Source organism: Podarcis liolepis (assembly GCF_965112155.1).
Source record: "Podarcis liolepis genome assembly, chromosome: 9".
NCBI lineage: Eukaryota > Metazoa > Chordata > Lepidosauria > Squamata > Lacertidae > Podarcis > Podarcis liolepis.
Genome location: NC_139564.1, coordinates 21780258 through 21799338, shown reverse-complemented (window position 1 = coordinate 21799338; position 19081 = coordinate 21780258). Strand labels below are relative to the sequence as shown.

At 42.3% G+C, this 19081-nt stretch overlaps 1 protein-coding gene across 1 annotated transcript in view; it reads right to left on the bottom strand.

The window, feature by feature from the left end:
• BANK1 (B cell scaffold protein with ankyrin repeats 1) overlaps nucleotides 1–19081 on the bottom strand; it is a 172802-nt gene that overhangs the window by 118536 nt on the left and 35185 nt on the right. Inside the window, exons 3-4 of the mRNA XM_083459213.1 lie at nucleotides 3917–4044; nucleotides 3353–3491 (exon numbers count right to left, since the gene is read on the bottom strand). Of these exons, the coding sequence (XP_083315339.1) occupies nucleotides 3353–3491; nucleotides 3917–4044 (267 nt within the window). The remainder of the gene's footprint in view (nucleotides 1–3352; nucleotides 3492–3916; nucleotides 4045–19081) is intronic.

Sequence of the window (19081 nt, the reverse complement as noted above, 5' to 3'; positions counted from 1 at the left end):
TTGTCCCACAAGCAAGATACAGGCCATGTTCGCATCATACATTTAAAGCACTATGACGCTACTTTTGTACTCTTCCAATGATTCTGTCTGCCCAAGCGTTCCAACTTGCCAGATGGAAAGATCCCCCTTTGCACTGTTTTGGAGAGTCTCCTGACCATCCCCCAGAACCAATTTTTTTTTGGGGGGGGCTTAGGGGAAGGAAAGGGGTGCAAGCCCTGTTGAACAAGCAGAAGTCCTTGCACTGCGCTTCTGCTGATGGGGTTTGTTAGGTGAACGCTGCCCTCTGTTTACAGGGAGAGGTTGCCAGACCTGTTGAGCCTCAACACCACTTCAACAGCATCCCACAGGAAATGTGAGCAGCACAGAAACAGAGAAAGTTTGGGAAGCACTGTGGTCTTATTTTTTGCTGCCTTTACACTTAGTACATAAAATGAGTCATAGTGACTCAAAGTGTAATGGGAAGTTTTCAATGTTTCATTATGTTTTTGTATATGCTGGAAGTCGCCCAGAGTGGCTAGGGCAACCCAGTCAGATGGGTGGGGTACAAATACAGGTATTATTACTACTACTGCTGCTACTACTACTTCCCCCAAGAGTGTTGCTGCTTGTCAAGGGTGCTAAGAGTCCCCCATTCCCCATACAGAGTTTCCTGTGAAGAGGGATTGGAAATTGTAGGACTGAAAGGGGAATAAGGCCCTTCGAACAATTTTCAGTAGCCTTAATAAACTTCAGGTCCCAGAATTCCAAGGGGAAAGCCATGGTACTTTAAAGTGGTATCGTGCTGCTTTAAATGTATGGTGCAAATGTGGCCATAGTAAGGCAGCCTTCACAAACTCCAGATGTTTTGGACTATAGCCCTCCAGCCAGTCAGCTTATGCTTGCCAAGGCTGATGGAAGTTGTAGTTCAAAATGTCTGGAAGACACTGGTACCACTGGTACCTCGGGTTAAGAACTTAATTCGTTCTGGAGGTCCGTTCTTAACCTGAAACTGTTCTTAACCTGAGGTACCACTTTAGCTAATGGGGCCTCCCGCTGCCACCGCGCCGCCGGAGCACGATTTCTGTTCTCATCCTGAAGCAAAGTTCTTAACCCGAGGTACTATTTCTGGGTTAGCGGAGTCTGTAACCTGAAGCCTCTGTGACCCGAGGTACCACTGTATCACTTTTTTTTTAGTGGTTTTATATACTGGATAGAGATCTAATAGCTTATATTTTAGCTGTACTTATCTGTTTGGTACAACAACTACAGGAATGTCAATCACATAACCTTGGCAGCATGCATGATTGCCTGAATATTTTGGGAGAGGAAAGCATCAATAAAACATCATTTTATTGTATATAGCCACAGGCTAACCTATAGCTCAGTGGTAGACCACATGCATGCAAAAGGTATCTCAATTCCTGGTATCTCCAGGTAGGGCTGGCAAGTATTCCAGTCTGAAAGCTGGGAGAGACAGTGCTAATCAGTATCTCCTGTAGAAAGCATGATACTGTTTATTTATTATTAAATCCATATCCCACCCTTCCTCCTAAAAGATCCCAGACTAATTATTAGGGGGCTGGGGGCAAGGATGCCAATAGATGCCTTGATCCCTTGCCATTAGATTTTATTCATCTGAGTCACTCACTATTACATTTAAGCGTAATTGACCTCTGCATACCAGATGCAAGGGTCAAACAGCAGGAGAGAACTGTTGCCTTCATACTATAAGTTTCCCAGAAGCACCTGGCTGGACTACAAGATGTACTTTTAATTCTGTCTAACAAGAGCTTCTTTGAGTAGTTGGCCACCTAACATAGATGAAGTGTACCACCTATTTTCTTCAGTCAAATATTTGGGAGGGTATCATCAACGATGCCAATAGGACTTCCCAAGACATGGTATGATTATTGGGCCCTCTGCCCTGCTCACAAAAGGCACGAATTTGCATAAAAATTATATATGTATTGCTCCATATGCAAATTAGAGCCCACTTTTGTGGATGGCATAAATCGGGGGTCGCACACAAGGAATAACATGTCTTAGAGACAGAATGGCAACAGATAGAGAAATATCATTTCCAGACCAGAAAAGCCTTGATCTGTTGACTTGCTGCCTGGCACATAAGCTGTTCAAGGTGCAAGAGGCTTTAAAACATGCAAGGAACTGAAGGCTCATGAGCTGCAAAGCCGTTGCACAGAAACTGGGGTGGAGTGGATCATGATAATGAATGCGTTCTTTCATATCTCAAATCCAAGGACAGCCCAAAGCATTTTGCTGCCTGGGATGAAGGAAAAATATGATGCCACACATCCTTCCCTGTACAGAAACTGACCAGATTAGTTTCTTCAACACTGGTGACAGGGCAGTGTTCTCCTCTGCACTTGAGGGCAGCAGTCTGTTTTAGGGGACATGCTGTCTGGGGTGGCTGCCTCATGGTGTCTAACAGTAGGGCTGGCCCTGCTGAAGTTCAAGCACTGGTAGCATTTTGAATTTCTCTTTTGAGGGAGAGGGTTATCATTGTTTGGGAAGAGAAGTACAAATGGTGCAAGGCTATTAAACACCAAAGGAAGAAAAATGGTTGAAGATTTCAGTATGAATAATTGTCAGGCAAAAGACCAGAAAGGGGTGGGGCGATACCCATGCAACTCTCTGTAAAGCAAGAGAACATATTGCTAAGATTCATATAGTAATAAGAGAATATGTGCATCCACATTTTATAGAGGGAATAGATTGAGAATAGCAGTCTGTGACTAATCAATGACATTTTAAAAGACTGCCACCTGCCATTTTATCACACATAAACAACCCAATAAATCCAGTTTCTCATAAGCCCTGTGTTTTTATGTCTGTGCATTAATAAAATAGCACCCTGCATTCAAAACTCATGGATCAGGATCACCACAAAGCGGTGCTTTGAAATTGGTAGAAATTTGTGTTTTATTCTTTTAATTTGCTTTATGATGTGAAACAGCTATACACCTTTTCAAGGTAGTATTCAAACACAAAAATGAAGAAATATATGCTGTGTTCTGATTGGAAGTAAAAATCTGTGTCAAAAGGCCAGTGAAGAGAGGAGGACTAGAAGGTGGTTCTCACCTGATCTCAGGTTGGTTGCATCCCTGCTGAGGGAGATAGTGACAGACTCTGCCGGTGCATTTGCACTGCACCAACCTTACCACTGCCTCCCCACCCCCTCCACCTCCCAGTAAACAGCAGTAACCAGAGGTGACATGAGCACTACCTCCTTAGTACATCGTCTAACACTACTCACTCACTTGCCTCTTGAGTCAGAATTTTACCTCCAGTGAGCTATTGGAAAGGAGACAATAACTATAGTTTTATATGAAATATCCCTGCCCCCATTTCTTACCTAAAGCTTTCATATACCTGACCTTCTGACTCCAAAAGTGTGGCTCAGTCCTGATCCATTTGTTCTCTGTCACAAATTCAATCACCACTGAGTCATCAGGAACTTCGTCTCTCAAAAGAACAAAAATTTCTCCAGGATTCTACAAAGTAACAGTTACATCCAATTAGCCTTTCACATCAGGAAATGAAAACCAAACCAATGGGAAATGACAAATTCTCATTGTGGGTTTTCATGTACGTCGCTTGAAACATTACCAGGAGGCATGTTTTGTCTGGATACATAAGGGTATAAAAATGTTGACAACCTACTTCACCACAGGATGAAGATGGGACTGCCAATGGGTACTGGTGGAAGCAATGGAGGCTAGTCCATTATGGCAAATGGGGCATTGTCCTACCAATCTGCCCTCAGATGGCTCCCACTTGCTATCTTCCTCCATAGAACCATCATCCCCAGCCACCACTGCTATACATTGAGCCACTCTTGGGATAGATACATTTGAAGGGTGGTGCTTTTATCCCTCTTTTAAAAATAAAAATAAATCAACAAATGGATAGGTCTTACCTCACATGATATCCTTGTTGGCAACAGTAAGACTGCTGGGCTTTCTAATGTTTCAGAGGTCACCTCAGTTTCTACACGGTGGTTTTCTAGCTTTAAGCTCCTTTTTAAATCCAAAGACAAGGCCTCATCTGTCAAAGAAATTACACTAAGTTCAGAGGAGGGCAACAAAGATGGACAGCGGCAAGAAAACAAATCTTGCAAGGAACAGTTGAATGAACTAGGTATTGTTTAGCTGGGAGAAGGGAAAGGGCAGTTTAAGGCTTAATAAATGTATAACCTGCTTTATGAGGGGATTTTTTTTTTCATAAAGTAGCAAATAAAATAATACAACCAATTCAAATATAAGTTTTAAGGATTTACAACATCCAATTAATTACTCACCTTAAAAGGCCACCACAAAGCAGTAACAATCCAGCATAATCAATGTACTATAAGCAAACCAGCAGTTTGTGCTCCTTCTGAGGTAGTTTGTTTACCTTTGGTCCCCACCCTGCACTCAACTCTCACCTGTGGCTCCTAGAAGCTGTCAGCATGTGACAGAGGCCACAGCTTTTGACTGACTGACTAAACCAGGTGAGGATAGCCAATGGGTCTCAAACCCTCAGTGAGTTGGGGACTTCCCCTGCCTGTGAAGACAAGCTCTGGTGGACTGAACAGACAAGACCAATCGTGGGTCTCACAGTCCACAAGATGGTTTTTGCATGCGCTGTAGCTCTGCAGATGGGGCCTTGGGAACATTTAGGGAACTAGCCTAGTCCACTGACCACATGCCACTGCTGTGGAATCTGCTTGAAAAGGTGAATTCCATAGATGCGGGCTGTGTTCATATACCCACCGGACACACTTGGAGCCCTCTTCAAATATCTGTAATATTTGTCACTTAGAACAGAACAAGCACTTGTTTTCTGCCACCTAAGAGGGCAGGATTACACCTCATGGGCTTAAGTTACAGGAGCAGTTTGACAATGGAACCAATTGCTTTGAGGGATGGTGGGTTTTCCACGAGTCAAGTCTCCCAAATTCATTCGTTCATCCATTCATTTTATTTGTATGGCACTTTTGCACACACACAAAATCATGCTCAAAGTGGCTGACAACACAGAAACAGGGATGCTTTTAAAACAAATACTGCAAAAAGAATTTCATAATAACGCAGCAAAACAATAACATAGCAACGAAAATAGTGACAATAGAAAATATAATAACATACCCAAAAATCATATTGCAAATCAAAAGAGAGCAAGTACATTGCTGTACCGGAACCCTCTCAATTAGGAAAACTTTAGGAAAATGATTTAATATTTCAGAATATTAAAGTTAATGCTAATTATATAATTTTTAAAAAGTTGCTTGCAAAGCATTAAAAATGAGCTTGGCTATTTGGCAAGGTCAAGAGTGCTTCTTAAATTTTCACAGCAGAACAATTTCTCATTGTTGTTGTTAATGTTATATTTGTTTACATAAGAGGTGCATATTCTGCTCTTCAGATGAAAAAGAAAACAATACCAGAGTGGCTAACATAATTAAAATGCTAGAATAACAATAAAGACATAGAAAAGAGCACAAAGCAATATAAAAAGGATTAGCATAAAGAATCATCAACCCTAAAATTATTGGTGTTGAGAGTTTTGTTGTTGTTGTTTAGTCGTTTAGTCGTGTCCAACTCTTCATGACCCCATGAACCAGAGCACGCCAGGCATTCCTATCTTCCACTGCCTCCTGCAGTTTGGTCAAACTCATGCTGGTAGCTTCGAGAACACTGTCCAACCATCTTGTCCTCTGTCGTCTCCTTCTCCTTGTGCCCTCCATCTTTCCCAACATCAGGGTCTTTTCCAGGGAGTCTTCTCTTCTCATGAGGTGGCCAAAGTATTGGAGCCTCAGCTTCAGGATCTGTCCTTCCAGTGAGCACTCAGGGCTGATCACTACCTCCATTTCTTCCCCTTCTATTTGCCAGGAAGTGATGGGCCCAGTGGCCATAATCTTAGTTTTTTTGATGTTGAGCTTCAGACCATATTTTGCACTCTTCTCTTTCACCCTCATTAAAGGGTTCTTTAATTCCTCCTCACTTTCTGCCATCAAGGTTGTGTCATTTGCATATCTGAGGTTGTTGATATTTCTTCCAGCAATCTTGATTCCGGCTTGGGATTCATCCAGCCCAGCCTTTCGCGTGATGAATTCTGCATATAAGTTAAATAAGCAGGGAGACAATATACAACCTTGTCGTACTCCTTTCCCAATTTTGAACCAGTCGGTTGTTCCATATCCAGTTCTAACTGTAGCTTCTTGTCCCACATAGAGATTTCTCAGGAGACAGATGAGGTGGTCAGGCACTCCCATTTCTTTAAGAACTTGCCATAGTTTGCTGTGGTCGACACAGTCAAAGGCTTTGTTGAGAGTAGGTGTTTGGTTTTAGCAGTCTATGATGTCCCACAGACACTAGTTTCTGAACTGCAAATACCATGTTTCTTTACCTCTCCATCAGAGATGGGGGCCTGTGGTCCTCCATATGTTGTTGGACACCAGTTGCTAATAGAGCCAGGAAGTATAATCAATGGTCAATGATGATGGGGAGCTCAGTTGGTAGATCATAAGACCCTTAATCTTAGGGTCACAGGTTTGAGCCCCACATTGGGCAAAAGATTTCTGCATTGCATGGGCTTGGAATAGATGACCCTTGTGATCCCCTTCCAGCTGTACCATTCGATGATTCTGTGAACATCTGGAGAGCCACATGTTCTCCATCCCAGTTCTGTTTTACACAGACTTCTTTGAAAGTGGCATTTTAATACCAGAGCTAAACGTTTCACAGCCATGCAGCTAAATAACTGTGGACTGGAGGAGATGCTTGTTTCTCTGGCCTTCATTACCACCATTTCTAAATGTAAATGAACAATAAAGCAATTTCTCACCTTCAGAGACGTTTCTAGCAAACAGACCACATAATTGCTTTGTTTTGTCATATAGCCAATGGCCTGTAAGCTTGTACCTGGTGGGAGGAGCACTTTGAATAATGGGGCCTTAAACACAGGTCCTTTCTTTCAGGATTCAAACATCTGAACTCATTAGCAGTATCTAATGATGCTTAGACTGTGTTCTGAGCTGGAAACTAAATAGAAAAATCTATGGCCCAATCCCCTCGGGTATTTAAGGTACACTGCTGCTGAGAATTATAGTCGATCACAAAGGGTAATGCTCTCTCTAAGGCTGCTTTCTTTGGCATGCTTTTGACAAATATCTATTGCCATTCTTCGTGCCAAAAGAATTAATCTCCAGTTGCACTTTATATCTCAGCAATCAAATATTAGCCCAGTATCCATTACATACATTTACTGTAAGAGTGATGCATTTAATTGAGTATTGTGCTGAGGCTTTGAGTTTTATTTCAGCCTTTTGCCTTAATTCATATTACTCAGTACCTCGTTTCAGCCAGCCTTATGCAAAATCATTTGGACTGAATTTTTACTTTCAGTTCCGCATTTCCACCAGAGCAGATGAAACGGCTTCAAAATTGCACTGTTTATTTAATTAATTCTCACTACCCCAGCCTTTCTTCCAAGGAATCCAAGATGGCAGACATGGTCCTTCCCACCCCAGGCAAAGTTCTCCTCACAAGAACCCTGTGAGGTAGGTTAAGCAGAGAGATAACAAATGGCCTAAGGCAGGGAAACTGGATGAGGTTGGCAGGCCGCATCCTGACACCTCACACACCCTGCTGGCCCTGTGAAACACCTGACATCACCATGATGCCCTTTTAAACAACATTCTCCAGCTTGGGTTTTGTTTGTTTGTTTTTATTTCAAAAAACCCAAATCCTGAAATGGAAAAATACAGCTACAAAATACCATTGGCAAAGCAACAGCAGTGAGTTCTTACCAGCTCAGTTAAGAGTGGCTGGTCTCAGAGGGACACCACTTTGCTATATATAACTCTATGGTGACATAAAATTGCCTGTGAGATGATTCTCACATTATTTATTGGAATTAAGCATCATAAATCCTCATCAGCATGATTAGAATGCCATTAACAGGTGTTTTTTCATCCCTCCTTGGCCCTAACAAATCAATTGCTTTCACATCTGCCTGCACCTTATATTTCCCCAAAGGATTCCAGAGATCGTATTGTTTTTCCATTTTCTTACTTGTATGCAGCTGACCCTCCCCTTCACCCTCCCGGCTTTGCACAATTCACTTTAGTCAATCACTCAGCATTGATTGTTGAGTCTGGAGCATTCCCCATCTATCTTTGTGTTATTGGATATATTGTTTACTTTCTGGCCATTTGTCTTGTCAAGGGCTTGTTCTGTTCTTTCTAGTACTGCTGTCTCACCTTTTCATTTAGGTGTTGTACCTCTGAGACAGTAAACTTTCATTCCTGATCTATGTGGTCAGCAATATGCCCCCTTCTTTTCTCTTGTGGATTCGGATGGGACGATTTGTCTGTTTTGGTTCCCTCAGTTTCTCATTTTCAAATCTTGCATGAAGCTCTCCATACCATTCCTGCAGCAATTTGTGATTTTTACTTTTTTTAAAAAAGAACCTCATGAAAATTCAGCAGCATTTTAGTGCAAATTTCCTCGAATAAACGTATCATTGTATGCCAGTTTGATTAATGTGCACATTTTTGCAAGCAATTTCCGCTAAATTAATGCATTTTGGTATGTTGCTTTCATGAATATATTCATGTTTGTGCACATAGCCCTCCCTAATGTATGCATTTTTGTAAACTTTGGAGAATCACAAAACTGGGATAAGTGTGAGTTTCAAAGGATGGTTATGTTTCAGTTCTGATATAGTTTTGGAAATTACAAATGGGATACATTTGCCCCTAAATGCAGAGTAAATACAATTTATTCCCCATTCCTACTTGCAGCCCTAAATACTTAACATCTCCACCAGACTGTGCCTTCCATTCATCCCTAAAACTTTGATAGTTTATGAAGTCACCTTTACAATGTCTCTGTAAATATCTGAGCATGTTAATGCCACCCCTTTCTTCCTCCTGTGAAGTCAAGAGGAGGAGTTAGGAAGCTTCTGCTTTGACTTAATGATGGTGCCCTGTGCCCCCCGTTGAAATCTTGGCTCAAACATGAATTTATGAGGTTTTGAATTTATTATTGTTAGATCTGCAGAGGAGGTGGGGGGGATCAGTGAGTGCATGATGACAGATAAGCAACAGTGATTCAGATTTACAGTAGAATAACGTCTGTGCATTTGCACAGTGCATATAATGTGCAAAGAAGTCTTTTGCAGTTAATCAGAATGTAAAGCACGTCAGTGAAGTGAATGCAGCTTGTGAAAACATTATTTTAAAGTATTTATAAACCAATTAATATTTTTTTAAAAAATATTCTAAGCCATGTCCTTGAAATCTGATAACATATGTCACTCAATTTTCAAACCCCTTTTTGAATGATCACCTTGAAGACATGCTTTTCCCTTCAACCAAAAATGCCTTCCTTCCCATTTCCCCCATTTTTATATGTTGCTTTTCTGAAAAGAAAAGGAAAAAAAAAGCTCTGTCAGCTCAGGCAAGGAGACTGCTGGACAGAGAGGAAGAAAATTAGAATCATAGAATCATAGAGTTGGAATAGACCACAAGGGCCATCGAGTCCAACCCCCTGCCAAGCAGGAAACACCATCAGAGCACTCCTGACATATGGTTGTCAAGCCTCTGCTTAAAGACCTCCAAAGAAGGAGACTCCACCACACTCCTTGGCAGCAAATTCCACTGTCGAACAGCTCTTACTGTCAGGAAGTTCTTCCTAATGTTTAGGTGGAATCTTCTTTCTTGTAGTTTGGATCCATTGCTCCGTGTCCGCTTCTCTGGACAGCAGAAAACAACCTTTCTCCCTCCTCTATATGACATCCTTTTATATATTTGAACATGGCTATCATATCACCCCTTAACCTCCTCTTCTCCAGGCTAAACATGCCCAGTTCCCTTAGCCGTTCCTCATAAGGCATCGTTTTCCTGGCAGAATCCCTAATCTGTCCTGATTTTCCAATGTCAGGAACAAACACTCCCCCAAACTGGAACAGCTTGGAGAGAGAGGTGAAATCTCTATAGACCAAAGCAATTCCCCACTCCTGATGCTCAAGTCTGCCTTGATGCTGCACCACATACCCAGATGAACATTGCTGGGTTTGGAACAGCCACCCTGCTCTCCCACCCAGATCTCAGTGATATGGACCAGATCAGTCTCCATAAGCAAATCATGGATGAAGGAAGTCTTACTCAGAGCCAACCTGGCATTCAGCTATCGCAGTCGTAGACCTGGGGGCCAGCTGATGGGACAACTGCAATTTCCCAGATTGGAGGAGGGGCTGGCACATGACACAGTCACTAACTGCCTGTGGCATGTACCCTTTACTCAGCCGGCCCCACCTCCCAGTGAGCCAGTGTGGTGTAGTGGTTCAGAGCAGTGGACTCGTAATCTGGTGAACCGGATTCGATTCCCGGCTCCTCCACATGCAGCTGCTCGGTGGCCTTGGGCTAGTCACACTTCTCTGAAGTCTCAGCCCCACTCACCTCACAGAGTGTTTTTTGTGGGGGAGGAAGGGAAAGGAGATTGTTAGCCACTTTGAGACTCCTTAGGGTAGTGATAAAGCGGGATATCAAATCCAAACTCCTCCTCCTCCTCTTCTTCTCCCTCCCCCTTCTTCTTCTTCTTCTTCTTCTTCTTCTTCTTCTTCTTCTTCTTCTTCTTCTTCTTCTCCTCCTCCTCCTCCTCCTCCTCCTCCTCCCACACCATAACTCCCCTTGCCCAAAACACATACACCTCAACTGCTCAAAACTAAATCAGGACATCCCATTTTGTGGGAGGGTGTGCTCTTGAGAGCACGGCACTCAAAAATGTCTGGCACTGTGTCCCGCCCCCGAAAGACTTTGGCATGTGACCTTGTGTGAGATCGCAGTGCTGAAAACCACACATTTTCATTCGCCCCGTGGAAGCACATCCCGGAAGATGTGCATCCCGGTTTTCTGTGGCAACATGTTGGAGGGTACGAGGAAGGAGATCTTTTTCATGTCAGGCCCCCTGTTATGTACAAATTCACTATACACCGAGTGATAATGTAACTGTAAAATAAAATAAAAAAGCATTCGGAAGGTATGCAGCTCTAAAGACTAACTGACTAGGATAATCTTAAATGCCATGCGCTGATAAAGCCAAGTCTGATGGTTCCACATCTCAGGGATTATGTAAGGAGGCCTCCTGAAGAGCGAACTGCCTGCAATGTGTAAGAAGACACTGGCTTGACCGAGGCTTCCTGCCACTAGATGGAGCAGCAGAGGCATCTTATGGCAACGAGAACTGTCCCATCGTCTTCCTTCCCTGCACCCATTCCCTTGTAAAGAAATATTACATTTCCCCTAGCTGGATCCCCCTGTCCATCAACGAACAGGAAGATAAGCCAGTTTTGCCACTCCAAAGAAATAAGAGGAGTAGGACACCAACACTTTCGCTTAAAAACTACACATAATTCTGATGGGGAGCAGGGAGAACTAAGCTATTCGCTTGCTCCTTCTGTTTCTGACAGCCCCGGGAGGAAAGGGTGGGTGGGCAGCAAATGCGTGGGCGGCGGCACACAGGCATCTTGCCCCTGCACTGTTCCATATTCTGAAAACACCCATTCTCCTCTTTTTAGTTCTGACAAGATGCAAATGAAATGAAAGAAACACAAAAGCCTGAAAGCCGTTTTTACACTCTTGACGCTGGAGAATTCAAGGCTTGCCCTGCTGGAGGATTTTTCTGGCAGGTGGGAGAGCACGGTTCATTTGCTTCCTCACTCTGCAGTCTTTTTCTCAGAGCAACGCTGAAGCTGGGGTGGGAGGCGTAGTGTGGGAAGTAAAAAAGAAGAAGCATTATTATTATTATTATTTAAAGAAAAGAATGTTTAATTATATGCTTCAATCTGAAGGGCTTGGGTGTGAATGAAAGGTGTAGCATCCACTTGGGTTGGGAGGGGGTGATTGGTTCCTTAATGAGCGCCATCATTATACAGAATAGATTTAACTTTAAGAAAAGAAAAGAAACAACCTGAGACAATGTAGTATTAAGGAATCGATCAGGCTAAGGTAGGCAGAAAACAGAATAATTTCTTTAACTAAGATTTGAGGATAAATGCTGCAGGCTGCTGATTTGTTGGTTCATTGGTTGCTACTTTGAACTAGAAAATTGCACGGGAAAAGCAAGATATATTGCTGTTATGTACACATTTTTGTTGCAGCTGTGTTACATGTGCAGTAGTCTTCCATCCTCATAGGTTATTTGCTCACTTTGGCAGATGATGCCATCCACAAATGCATACAGAGCTGTCCTCTTTGTTGACATGAATATCCTGCACTTTTCAGGGTCTCTTTCTTGTCTAGGGAAGGGGGAATCTATCCATTTCAGTTTCTCTCTGTTTCTCATTTTCCCACTCTTAAATTCACTGCTCCATATTTCCACATCCATTTGTGATTTTTATTTTTTTAAAGTCCTCTTGAAAATTCACCCACATTTGATGTGGATTTCTCCTAATATTCACTTATCTGTGCGTTTTCTCTAATAAACACATTTTTGCAAAGCAATGTCTCGGTATTGTAATGCATTTTGACAATGTCGCTTTCATAAATATATGCATTGTTATGCACACTTTCCTCCAGTATATGCATTTTTGTAGACATTACCTTGTTGGGGAACGGCAGTGAAAAGTTCAGAGAAGTGCACATTTTGAGAGATACCTGTGTTTTGCTCTATGTATCTGGCAAATTAAGATGGCAGATAGCCCCCAATGAGCAAATGTGTTCCTTTTTTAAGGGACAGAAATGGGATTGACAGAGAAACCTGGGGCTCAGCCCCCTGGTCCAGCGTCTAACACACCACCTTTCGCTGAACTCAAAGAGCAGCAGCCCTAAATGTGACATGGAGTTAGGCATGCTTGATTTCAGTGATGGATAGAAAGTGACAATCTTTGAGCCAGAGTGCAGGCTCCATCTGCTACAGTGGTCCCACTATCACCCTCTGTGTTTGCAGTATAGACAAGTGGAAAACCAGTGTCAGCTGAAGGCTGGTGCACCTGTGGCCTGACTTCAGGGATTGAATGTGCATCCATCTCCCTGAAATGTGGTCCTGCAGGTGCGGTTGAAGTGCCAGTACATTGCTTCTGAGGACAAGTCCCAATAGCTGTGCCAGCACAATGTCAAATAAAACAGCGTTCACGATACATGCTACCGTGTCTTTCTGCCAACACAAAACGCTTAGGAATGGAGTGTTAGGCATATTGAAATGGTGTGATGACAGCTGATTTGAATATGTACGGTTGCTTCTCAGCGGCTCTGGAATTAGAATACTGGGCTCCTTTTCGTGCTTTGTCACGGTTGCTGGTTGATTCTGCTGGTGGGGGGAGACCATAATTCAATGGTGGAGTGCAGAAGGCTTCAGCCTCGAGCCTTGCTAGGGATGGGTGGATATGTCAACCTCAGTGTCTTATTTTTCCGATCTTAATTTCAGTTCCCATCATTTCCACACCAGTTTTTTTAATATATTTTTTAAGCCTTTGTGAAAATTCATCAGCATTTCAGTGCAAATTTCTCCATGCACACATGTGTTTTACAAAGCAATTCCCCTAAGGCAATGCATTCCTGCATGTTATTGTTTTTACCAATATATGAATTTATATACATTTGTGCACACATTACTTGGCTGCAGAACTGCACCGCAAAATTTGGAGCTGTGCAAATTTTGAACGATGGCTGTGTTTCAGTTTGTGCATGACTTTGCAAAGTGCAAGTTAGGCAAGAGCACCTTGAAATGGGAACTGAATCAAATTTCTCCCCCCATCCTAATCCTTGATCTCATTAAAGTATGAGTGTGGTGTGAAAAATAAGGGTAAGGTTACAGTTGTGATGACAGAGTTGGCAGTAGCATGGGCATGATGTCAGAGACAGGGAGGGGGCAGAGACCAAGATCTGTGGCGGGGTGGCATTGGGGATGGGGGCAGTGTTGGTAGTCATGGACAAGTTTCAGGTACTGACAAGTAACCCTAGGTGCTCATTCTTCAGAGCATCAAAAGATATACTCAGTAACTAGGGTTTGGATTTGCATTACAATGTCATTATGAACATGCACTTTCATGTGGTTGAACACAATGCATCCTTTTATTCTTGAGCACATTTCTCTGTCAAAGCAATTGCACTTTGAGCTCCCTAACTTTTGCTCAGAGGCAGCAAAAGCATAGTGATGTGTTTAAGATATACAGTAGATTATTCTACTAAGCTGCCAAAGTTGTGACAACTGCTAAAAAGCTAAAAGCTTCCTGTTTAGGGAAGCTTTTAATGTTAGATGCATTACTGTATTTTAATATTTTGTTGGAAGCTGCCCAGAGTGGCTGGGGAAGCCCAGCCAGATGGGGGAGTATAAATAATAAATTATTATTATTATTATTATTATTATTATTATTATTATTATTATATACACACAAGCTTGTTGTTAATGTGAATCCTACACAGAGGAGACCTATTGAAACTAAGGGACAAGGTGAACTTAGGTCCACAGTTTCAGTGGCTTGACACAGAATTGTTAAAGGAGGAGAGTGTTTCCTACATGGTTTAGACTTAAGGGAATTATATAGAAAGTGCTGTTTTCTAAAAATGCAAATCAAATGCAATACTAAAAGACATTAGGCTGCTCCATAATTTAGTCTCATTTTTATTTCCTTTCTGGTAAAGGTTAACATTTTCTTTCTAAACAGAAAAAAAATGCAATAGTTTTGAAATCTGTTGCATATCGGATTCTCTGTAGAAGCCCACCCCCTGCCCCACAGTTATGGGTGTGCCTGGCTGCAACCTTGACATTGTTTTGGCACCAGGCAAATGCAATTTAGCTTGTTTGTTTTTTCTTCTGGGCAGTAGCAACAGTACACCACTGTCCTGCTAAAACAGTTTTTCATTTTTATATGTTTCTAAGGCATTTTTCACTCTGTAAATCACTTTGGAACTTTTCGAGTGGGAAGTGATGCGTAAATGGAATAGCCCCAACTTGAAAGAGAAAAGTTTAGTTTAAAAAGGAAAAGAAATGAGAAGATAGTTGTGTAAAGAATAATTTTAATTGTTGTATATAAATTCATTCCATTATAAACTACAGAAAAATGCCAGTGAACTCAGAAGGGAAACTCAGACTAAGCTTAATGGACATATTGCATAAATTCCTTATGATTATTATGTTTTTAATCATAGAATTCTAATACAAAAAAAGGAGAGACTACCTTTGAAATTTTCTAATGAGAGATTTGAGATACCATCAAAGGAACAATGGCAAGAAAAACTGATGGACTATGCAGAATAGGCTAAGCTAACAGATAAACTACGAAAGAAGGACAAAAAGGACTTTTTAAAAGAGTCTGGGAACCATTTACAGTCTATTTGCAGAAACAACAAAACGGCCTGGATTCATTGGCAGGTTTTGAATAAACGTTCACAACTTTATTACAGTAACATATAATTTAAAGAAATGATAAGGGAAGTTGTTTTTATATAAAAAAATGCAGGAGACAATAAATAAAATTAGATAACTCAGTAGAATGGGAGTTGAGGGAAGTCCGGGGGAGGGGAGGAAGAATAAATGTATATAATATGGTGATTGAGATTTTTATTTTTATTTGTTATAAAATTCAATAAATATTCTTTTTTTAAAAAACCCTAATGTGCCTTCTCCAAACTTTTCTTGAAAGTACCCAGGGATTCTACAATGTGGTTAAGTTCTTCTTACGGTACAAACAGAATTCCAAAGGTTTGACTCAGATTGGCTTTCCTGTAGCTTAACTGATTGCTCCTTGTCACATCCTCAGTGCAGAGGGCAAACAATTGTTTTGCTTTATCTTTCTAGCATCCTTTCAGTATTTGAAAGCTGCCAACGCACACACACCCATTCTTCTTTCCTTTAAAAAAACATACCCATTTCCATAAGCTTCCCCTCATATGATTAGTCTTCCAGCACTTTGGCTGAGCTCATAAGCACACTAACGTGGAAGGAAGCTACACGGATATCAATTACTGTGATCTAAGACTCTCTAGAATTAAGGCAGCCAACATGCACTACAGCGGAGCATATTCCACAACTGTATTGATGATGGCAATATTAATAATATCAGAATCAAAAGCAACAAGGCTTTATGAAGCTCATTGGCCTCTGCTATTTGAATGAGATAAAAATGCCATTATGAGTGCAACTAACCATGGACTACGTATAATTTTGTGTGCGTTACACTGTTTCTAAATAGAGTGGCCATTTACACACCATGAAAATGAAGGATACGGGAGAGTACAGATTTGCATAAAACATTCGTTTACTAGCTATTGATATAAATGCAAATCTAGACATCATTACTATAATTTAAATGTATATAACAAACCTCTCACCCTACTGGGGAAGACTGGCCTGGTCCACCTGCTCAGTCTACTGCTAACTGTTAATGGGGCACTTCAAGGCCCCGCTTGTTATCCTTGCTAGAGATCATTTATCTTTAAACTGAGCTTGGACCAGACAGCCCCTCATGAAGGCACCTTTAAACAGAGGGTTGCCTTCTATAAAGTGGGACGCATTGCCACCATATTTCTGAATGTAAGAGGGCCAGCAGCCTGCAGCATGCCCATAAATGCACTTTAGGTCTACTGCCAAGCATAAAACATCTCTCTCTTTCTCTTTCTCGAAGCACATGCATTAAAAAATCACATGGATAACTTGAAAAAATCTTTGTACTGTGTACGTCTATGAGATCAACCATTACATTTTTGTGTGGATGGGCAATACCAACAATAAAATTTGGTACTGATATGAGCTCTGCTTTATGCACAAAAGAAATCTCTCTATTGCACCAGTCTACTCGCTTTACCAGGTGTAAGCATTTTTCATCCAATTAGTGTCTTGAGGAAGAGAAACACATCACGTCCTCATATGCAGCCTTCATTATTCAAGAGCACAGGTCACCGCAAATGGTTAGACACATCAAAACCTAAACTGCCAGAATGCTATGCAAGCCTGGTTATCTGATAAGCAGAGGCTCTTGGATATTTTGGGGTTATAGAAAGGAGGTAGGAGATAGTTATTAAGAATTTTTAACTGCTGCTCTGAGGATTGCTTCGTTTACCTGGGGTGTTGTTGTTTTTATTAGACTTTTCTTCTTTCTGCCTCTGAAATAATTGCTTAATTGATTTGCATGATGGAACAGAGATGCACAGATCTGGTCACTATGTTAGCAGTGGCAACTTCCCTCTCCTTTTAGGAGAAGGATGAGGCAGCTGTGGCCTTCTAGGTGTTGTTGGGCTCCCAACTTTCATCAGCTCCAACGAGCATAGCCAATGGTCGGGGATGATAGGAGTTGTAGTTCAACAATATCTGAAGGTTCCCAGGTTCCCTGTCCTTAGAAACTGCCCCTGTACTCAGTGCCTAGCACAGTATCTTACCCATACCTCCAAAGTTGGACTATCACCTGGTGTTGGGTTTGGGAGTGGGCAAAGGGAGAAGGATGAGCTAGGGACCTGACTCTCCCCCCTCCACAAGCTGCTTGTGTGCACCACAGGAGCCAGAGGTGCCCAATACAAATATCACATCAGCAACAGCCACAACTGACAACTGGCTAGAAGAAAAAGAAGAGTTTGGATTTGATATCCTGCTTTATCACTACCCTAAGGAGTCTCAAAGCGGCTAACAATCTCCCTTCCCTTCCTCCCCCACAACAAACACTCTGTGAGGTGAGTGAGGCTGAGAGACTTCAGAGAAGTGTGACTAGACCAAGGTCACCCAGCAGCTGCATGTGGAGGAGCGGGGAATCGAACCCAGTTCACCAGATTATGAGTCCACCACTCTGAACCACTACACCACACTAGCTACTCAGCAGAACCATGATTCATGGACCTTTGATGATGAAACAATGCACTGATTGCAGGTGTCAGGTGTGTAAAACACATACACAGAAAAAAATATCAGAACTGAATGGCCCATTTATGATATAAGGTCCCCCTCTGGAAGCACCCCCAAACCTGAGCAATCAGTGTTGTGCTCCTAGAACATATTGCTGTTCAATAGATTTAACCAACCCCATTACCCCAAAGAGACTCCTGATGCTACGGTAGATGAACACAACATACAGAACTTGAGAAGAGCCTTTAACAATGTGCAAACCTGCAGCAGGTGGGACTTGCAAAGTGATCCTTGGTATGAGCACCAGCGCCAGAAGCATATCCTTGTTTTCACCTGTGAAGTGCTGGGGGGCACGGCTGCTGCAGCTGCTGTGCAAGTACAACAAAAGAGAAGGTGGGTGCCCAAAACAAGATGATCTGCAGCTGTCATGCAGCTGCAGCTGAACAGAGAGCAAAGCCATTAGTACTCTGTTAAAAGCTCTGCAGGTCTGATCCCAGCAGCTCTCCCTCCATCAAAACCCCACAAGCAGGCAGTTCTAAGCTGAGGGTGTCCACTATGCAAGGATCAAACTGCATTACACTACCTGAAACACCAATAGAGCACAGTAGGAACTCGCTGGATGCACACAACTTCCCAATTAATTAAAATAGAGACCCTGTAGTGAGTAGTTGATTTTACTGTATGTACCGTATATTATAACTCCTGTATTTGCTGGAAGCAGTGGGGCTCCCCACCTATTATTTGCTGTTTGAGAACGGAAGGGAGGGAGATATTGGGCTCCTGCCCGGCTTGCAGGCTTCCCAGGGGCCTCTAGCTGACTATTATGAAAATACGGAGATGGAATAGATGGGCCTTTGGGATTGATCCAGCAGAACTCTTCCTTTGTTCTTAGCTCCCACAGGAGTGGACACTGGGCTCTCAAATTTCAGAAACATCCTGTGTGAAACCAACAGTGTCTTCCACCTCTCACCTTCCATTCTACAGCATAGTTGTCACAACCCCAAGGCTCCACGCTCAATGTGAACGAACCGGTCATGCTCCCCTAAATCCTCCTCTGGCTCTGAAGCCCTGCCCAGAACGAAATAGGTAGCACTGTTGCCATGAAGAGCAGTGGGTTATTTTTCCTAACCCTTTAGTGTTCAGAATATGGAGAATATTTATGTGCTACTCTTGAGAGTCCCATGGACTGCAAGAAGATCAAACGCATCCATTCTGAAGGAAATCAGCCCTGAGCACTCACTGGAAGGACAGATCCTGAAGCTCCA